At 37.2% G+C, this 7,203-nt stretch overlaps 1 protein-coding gene across 1 annotated transcript; it reads right to left on the reverse strand.

The window, feature by feature from the left end:
* Positions 1–185: 185 nt before the first annotated feature.
* LOC122060961 (probable auxin efflux carrier component 1c) lies at positions 186–4,013 on the reverse strand. Its single transcript, XM_042624093.1, has 6 exons — positions 2,017–4,013; positions 1,359–1,629; positions 1,179–1,264; positions 937–1,094; positions 741–817; positions 186–577 (listed from the first exon to the last, which is right to left on the reverse strand). The coding sequence occupies exons 1-6, from the start codon at positions 3,179–3,181 to the stop codon at positions 511–513; spliced, it is 1,824 nt and encodes a 607-aa protein (XP_042480027.1). The 5' UTR covers positions 3,182–4,013; the 3' UTR covers positions 186–510.
* Positions 4,014–7,203: the final 3,190 nt, after the last annotated feature.

The following is a 7,203-nucleotide window of genomic DNA, read 5'->3' on the forward strand; positions in this document are numbered from 1 at the left end:
CCCCCCCCCCCAAAAAAAGAAAAGAAAAGAGCCTCCTTGACATGAACTTGCGACACGACCCAGATGCGAACCAATGTTTGTTCAGCCATTAGATTGGCATCCAACAGGTTCAAAACATAGGTTGGACTGGGGTAGATGATTTCAATCTTTTATCAATCAAACCTTTTCTCCACCAACCAAAATGGTTAAACATAAATACCTACCAACAAGCTTCACTTTTCAAGAAGGAACAGGTGAACAAACATTAAAAATGTTAAAACCAACCAAAAAAAAAAGGGGACAGATTCAAAAATTCTACTCAAACGGTCATGTCCCTCTCCTCTTCACCCCTTCAGTCTTTGCACTTTGGAAGAAGAAACCCCAGGGGCCCCTCAAATTCTACCCCTATCTACTTTTGAAGATCTCATCTCAGCTTGTTCTGTTAGAGAAGCAAAAACCCCTTAAAAAAAGGGTGAAACTTCACAGTATAATCTTTTTTGGGTGGCTAGCTCTCTTCCTCTCCTCTCAGCTTCAAAGACCCAGTAAGATGTAATAAACTAGTGTGATAGGAAGAGCTATTAACATCCCAAATATAACCCTGTACACAAGAGAAAATCAAAATAAAGATTAATCACATAACAATTTGGCTGCCCAATAGATCACTCCCATGGGGCATCTTTCTTAATTCAATAATAACGACTTCATTAGCTGGAAAGGGTCTTATTATAGGATATAAGAATATAAGAATATAAGAGACAAACCCAGTGCTCAAAATGTCTGGATGCACATTGTATTCCTTAGCAAAGACAAAGGGGACAATTCCTTGTGGAAGTGCTGCCTGAAAAGATTTGAAAGAGAACTTGATATTTGCTTCTCATTATTATGAAAATATGTTTAAACTTAAACCACAAATAGAACCAGTACTAACAGCAGTAGTTTGAGGCCCCTTTTAATTACCTGAACAATAGCAATGTGCAAGAGTGTACCACGTATTCCTATGGCGATCGAAGCAGCAGCCATGACTGCTGGACCAGTTAGGAATCGAACAGCCATGGCAAAGGAGGCAACAGAATTCCCACAGGCAATAATCTTTGGCTGTAGAGCCATGAACAAACCTGCAACATCAAAAGATGACCAGACCCCATCAGTAAGAATGTTTGAAAAACTTTTAAAAAGAATAAGCCTTAATAAGAACTTACCAAGACTGAACATGGCCATTCCAAGCCCAGCATTTGAGAGGATCTTAATGGAACCATCTATAATGGCAGGCATCTCAATGTTCCACCTACAAAACAATCCATGAGTGAGATATTAATTTACTGCAAGAGAAATGGGGTTATGACTCACAAGAAGAGACTTAGTTAATAGGTTTTGCAGACCTGAAGCAGACAAGAGACCAAGTAAGACCTATGAGGCTGGAGTATGTGTTTGGATTCCTGATGAGTTTCCTCCAAACCATGATCAGAATGAGTCTGGTCATGACACTTGCAGGCGGCATCACCTTTGAGCCACCATTAGCTCCTCCAGCCTTGGGGTGGAGCTCAGTTGTAGAGCTTGACCCCAGCTTGGACAAGCTAGGCCCATCTGGTTCACCCCCATTAGGCTGCCTGTTCCCAAAGCTGAACTCATCTCTTCCAAACTGTTCATATTCTATATAATGATCAAACAAACAATCAAAAAGAGAAAAAAGGTTATTTGTTGGACAATGTGCACAAAGATCAACAAAACAACTGGTCAATGCCCAAGGAGACAAGCATGACAAATCACAACAAATTCTACCAAAACATAATGGAAATCTGTTCACAAGGTCCACAAAAAAAGAGGCCCATTTCAAAGACAAATTGATGAGAACAAACAAACAAAAAACAAAAGGTTCCTCCTCAGGAAACAGATCAAAACAAGACAAATCCAGTTACATCAAAGAGAAATCCAAGCCATATATATGTGTAATCATTAATCAAGCAAAGATAAACACAAGAAACAAACAATGTGGGTGACAAAACCCAGAAACCAAATGAGATTTCAAATCTTTCTAACCTTTTGGGTGAGGGTCAACAGGATGAGGTATCCCACTATGTTCATTCCCAAACTCCCCTCCTCTAAACACATGAATGCCACCTTCAGAGACAGGAGAAGCACTAGAGCTCCAGACAAACATGTGAAGATCCTTGCCTCCATCAGTCCCATTGGGCTTCTTCTTAGCTCCAGGCCCTGCAACCGGAGAGAATATTCCGGCATTCGTCGGCGCCGGATACCCACCTCCGGCAACAGAATTCCCCTGCGAAAAAATCCCATTTGCTCTGTTTGGATTGGTGAATCCATTCATTCCACTCTCCTCATCAAAACCCAGATTACCAAAATTGGATTGCCTTGGGCTGACATTGCTAGTATTCCTCCCATTAACCATTGAATAGAAATCAGTATGGTTGAAGCTGGATCCCCTCGGCGTCGGATTTCTCGAAGATTGCAGAGAATAAATCTCTGCATTCGTCAAATTCGACGGCCGAGGAGTCAAAGAAACACCAGAGTTTGGCCCATAAGACCGCCGGGAAAAGATCTCTGATCGAGAACTAGTGGATTTCCTTACAGTGACATGGAGCTTTCCATCCTCACCAACCTCTGCTTCGGTTTGCAGAGGCTCTTTCCCATCTAAGGAGATGATATCCGAGTCAACTCGGAAGGAAATGATGGAACCAGCCGTATCAGGGAACTGTTCAACAATGAGAAGCCTAGCTCCTCTGTATTCAAACAAGAAAAGCATCAAAGTATACCAAATTATACATTGGAGAACGACGATTTGAACCATCAAACTCCCTGAGTAGTCTCCATACATTCCCTTCAAGAGAGGGATTCCCATGACGAGAGTGTTAGGAAGTGTGGAGAGTGAGAAGAGCGTTATGGACCATTCTAAAGAACCTCTGGAGCTGGTTCTAGACCATATGGCGAGAACCACTAAAACTATGATCTTCTGAAGCGTATCAGCAGCTATGAGGCGTATGTTCATGGTGTAAGGATTGTTAGTGGAAATGAAGTGAAAGGAGAGCAAAGGAACGGCAAAAAGAGCTACAAAGCGATTGATACCAGAACACTGATCAGGGCTAAAGATCTTCCACCATTTCACTGAACCATAAGCAAGAATCATGGCTACATAGAGCGGTACAACCGCAGTGAGGACATGATAGAGGTCGGTTCCGGAGATCATTGTTCAAGAAAACAAAAGAAGACCCAAGTGAGGAAATGAAGTTGAACACAGAACCCACAAGAACCCAGATTTTATCTGGTCTAGCTTCTGAGTTCTGACCGAGACCGACCTTAGCTGGAATAGTACAAAATCACAGGTTCAACAGGCTCAGTTCGTACAAGCAAGATCATATCACTCAGGTAAATCACAGTTAGGTTCCAATTATCATTTTTTAATGCAAACAAACGAATACCCAAGTGAAGAAAAGCACTAAAATGCAGAACCCAGAATTTATTTGCTCTAGTCTAGGTCTCTTGGACCGAGGTTAGCTAGAGCAGCAGAACAGAACCAGCAATGCCCGTACAAACGAGGTCACTCAGGTAATGCCGTGAAGAACAGGGTTTCCGGAGAGAACCCAAGCAGGAACAAGACATGAAATGCCAGAGAGAGAGACAGAGAGATATGGAGATGAAAAACTGGGAAATGAATAATTTATAAGCTCAAAGAAAGAAAGTAATAATAAAGGCGGTCACCAACAAACGGCCGGGAAAACCACTAGTGAACTGATTTCCCGGCTACTTTCAGAGGGAGATGTACAGAAAGGATCAAAGTGCTAACAACCAGGAAAAGAGAGTAGTAGAGTTCTAGGACCAGTGAGAGATGAAGAGTAATATTTATGGCTTTTTAATGGCAGACAAGGAGTAAAAGCCGAGTTCTTTTTGAAATGCTACTTAGATGGATGAAAAAAGATAAGAGGTTAAGAAAATCTCTCCCTTTCCCACACTTGAACGATCTCAAGGCAATGAAAAGCAAGTCTCAGAGGAAAAAGATCAAACAATATCAATTATCAAAACGAAGAAGGAAAATAAAAGCCCAAAAAGTGAAGGCAGACAGGTCTAAGATTCTCAACTTTTGTTCATTTTATATTGGGAGGTTTGGTCTAATGAAATTAATGTTTAGCTATGCCTACAGTTCATGTGTTTTGCACCATTGGATTACTTTTTTTTTTTTTTTGGTAGAGCACCATTGGATTACACCTGTTTGTGGGCTCACTTTGGAAGAAATGTTGGATAAAGTTGTGGGGCGTTTGGATGCACACAAAGTCTAAACTGGATAGGTATTTCATTGTTTGCCTCAAAGAGGTATTAAGCCCAATTAAGGGGATTTGGAAATTTGTTTTGTGTCTTTTGAGATTATCTAGAGTATCTAGAGCTGCACCCAACATTTTTGAATTCCAAGAATTGATTGCTTGGGATGGTTGCTTGACAATGGAATTTCTTGAAGATGGGAGTGTTGGAGGTCATGGGGCTTTGGTATTGGTATAGACTTGAAAACCATACATAATTTAATTATGAAATCACAGTTCATATAGTTGCTAGGATTTAATGTCATATATTTATTGTCCTAAAGACTAAGTTATAGTATACTCACATGAATATGTTTTTAATATGAAGAAAATATCTCTACTTGGTCACGTAGATCATGTGTCAATGCAGGGCAAATGGGAGTGTGCACCCAACATCTAACAGGGGATGAAGTGGCTATTTCGCTCTCTCGCCTTTCTGATGTTTATCAACATATGTCAAGCATTAGAAACTCTAAGCCCAAGATTTAATAGGTCTCATGAGTTGAAATAAAATGAAATCATAAATTCAACTTGACCTAAATTTTATCACAAAGAATAAAAATTTTAACCATCATCGTGACAAAAGAGAGTTAATTAGAAACCATTAATTTTGATTATTTCTTAATGGGATTTAATGATATTTATACAATAGATCACTGGGTTAAAAATCTTTAGGTCTATTGTAATTCTAGCAAGTAGTCTTATTCTATTTAGATTTTCATGGATTCTAACTTATAAAAGGATATTTGTAAAATAATAATAATAATAATAATAATAATAATAATAATAATAATAATAATAATAATAATAATAATAATAATAAAAAATAAATAAAAGGATCTAGAATAGTTGTTTTTCCAAGTGTTCTACTACCTAGGATATGGACCATGTTTTTATTCTACCCATTACTAAATCTCCAACAAATATTCCAAAAGTTTTATCAAAAAAAAAAAAAAAATATTCTAAAAGAGAATTAAGTAAATAAAGAGGTTAAAGGTATCTAATTATGCTGATTTTGTCTGAGAAATTAAGACAATGCCTCATTAAATAACTTATTATCGATATTCTATGTTGGTGTCCTATTTCGATGACTTAGGACAATGTTTCTTGGCCTAATGTCTAGATATACAAAAACTCCATTATAGGAGATCAAAAATAAAAACGAAAAATGCATTGTAAAAAGTCAATTCTTTAAGCCTCCTTTCCTTTTCCCTCTATATGATATAAATGGGGAATAATCTCACCTCTAAATAGTAAGGAGAATGAAAATGTCATCCTCACATTGATGTTTGAATAATTACCCTTTCAATAAGTTCATTTCATTTGGACATTTACTTAAAAAAAAAAATAATGATTTAATTAGAAAATTCTCTCTCTCTCTCTCTCTCTCACAGATTCAATTGTAATGGATGTAAAGTTTATAAAGATGACCACCCAAGGATAATTGGACTCTTGTCATTTTGAAAGTTCAAACCATCTAATGCAAAATTCTAAGGAGACCACTTCTTCCAATGGTCTAATAGCACACGTCCATTTGGAATCAAGGAAGGAAACCATTGAAGAAGAGGAAAAGGGGAAAAAAAATTGCTAGATTTTCCCTATTTTGGAATCAAGTCCTTTCATATCCCTTTGATAAAAAGAAAGGAAATGCATGGCAAGAGGCAAGTGATTAGAGAAAAGCCATGAATTCTCTAAAATTTAAAATTAATAGACATTCAAAAAATTAATTCCAATCTATAATGACATAAATAATGACTCTTTAAAGACTCATATTAATTGAAATGATAACAGTACAACAGGCAAATCTTTAAAAGTGAGATATGAATGAATACTCTAGCCATGATGAGTTATCACTCATATGCTTGCCCTTACAAAAATGGTGATCCCATACACTAATAGATTTTTATTTTTATTATTATTATTATTATTATTATTATTATTATTATTATTATTATTATTATTATTATTATTATTATTATTATTATTATTATTATGGCCCAATGGCCACCTACTCCTAAACATATTCATTCACTCACACATGCATACAATAGGGTTCGATCTCACAACTTACTCCCCTGGGCGCCGGCTCTTCAAGCCGAAGCTGCCACTACTAACCTAATCTAGTGTTCGTCCACTCTTATAGAAATTGCACTCTATGGGCATACTTTCACCATATTCTTTATTTCATATTAAAGTGGGACTTTCTATTCTAGTTTGCACATGGAAATCTATTCTCCGTGGTGCATGAGATTAACACTTTGAATTTACCATAACACTTATACAATGGGTACAAGTTAAATATGAGCAGCTCAAACTTTTTTTATTTATAAATATTTAGGGATAATGTTCTCTATTTGGGAGCATAGCATATGGTAGCGTCTTCTTGTGTTTATCTCTGTACCTTCCCAGTCCCCTATCGTGGGAGGAGAGAGAAAGACACACAAAGTGCAAGTGTATACTACGCTCCCAAAAGAAAATTTCAACAAGGTTTTAAAACTCGGGATCGGTCTCAGTTAATAACGATCCCCTGATCCAATTCAGATCAATATCAGTCTGGATCTACATTTTTTTTTTTTTTTTCAAATGGTGTTTCTGCCATTTTGCCCATATTCCTTATTAGGGGATCAATATAGATCAGATTAATCTCAACCATATCAATCTAATCCGGCCGATCCTGACCGATTCCATCCAACCTGCCAAACAAGCTAAAAGTGAAATGTAAAGAGTTAACAGAAAAAAAAAACAAAAGAGGCCACCGATGGCTTTCTGTCCAAATAAGTGATTGAACCAGTATAACATAAACATTCATATTACAAGCCTTGTATCTAACCATTACAAAGAAGCAATATTGTGTTTTTGTGAATGAATTACAACAACTCAATCCCATGAAGCAACAGATTTATATGAATATATATAT

This window comes from Macadamia integrifolia, chromosome 14 (assembly GCF_013358625.1).
Source record: "Macadamia integrifolia cultivar HAES 741 chromosome 14, SCU_Mint_v3, whole genome shotgun sequence".
Lineage (NCBI taxonomy): Eukaryota > Viridiplantae > Streptophyta > Magnoliopsida > Proteales > Proteaceae > Macadamia > Macadamia integrifolia.

What these genes read in the sequence shown, in the direction of transcription:
- LOC122060961 (XM_042624093.1), bottom strand. Translation starts at nt 3,181, where the DNA reads ATGATCTCCGGAACCGACCTCTATCATGTCCTCACTGCGGTTGTACCG. An exon ending in TGTTGACCCTCACCCAAAAG is followed by an intron (nt 1,630 to 2,016) that starts GTTAGAAAGATT and finishes ATCATTATATAG; the next exon opens with AATATGAACAGTTTGGAAGA. An exon ending in CCAGACATTTTGAGCACTGG is followed by an intron (nt 578 to 740) that starts GTTTGTCTCTTA and finishes TCTTGTGTACAG; the next exon opens with GGTTATATTTGGGATGTTAA.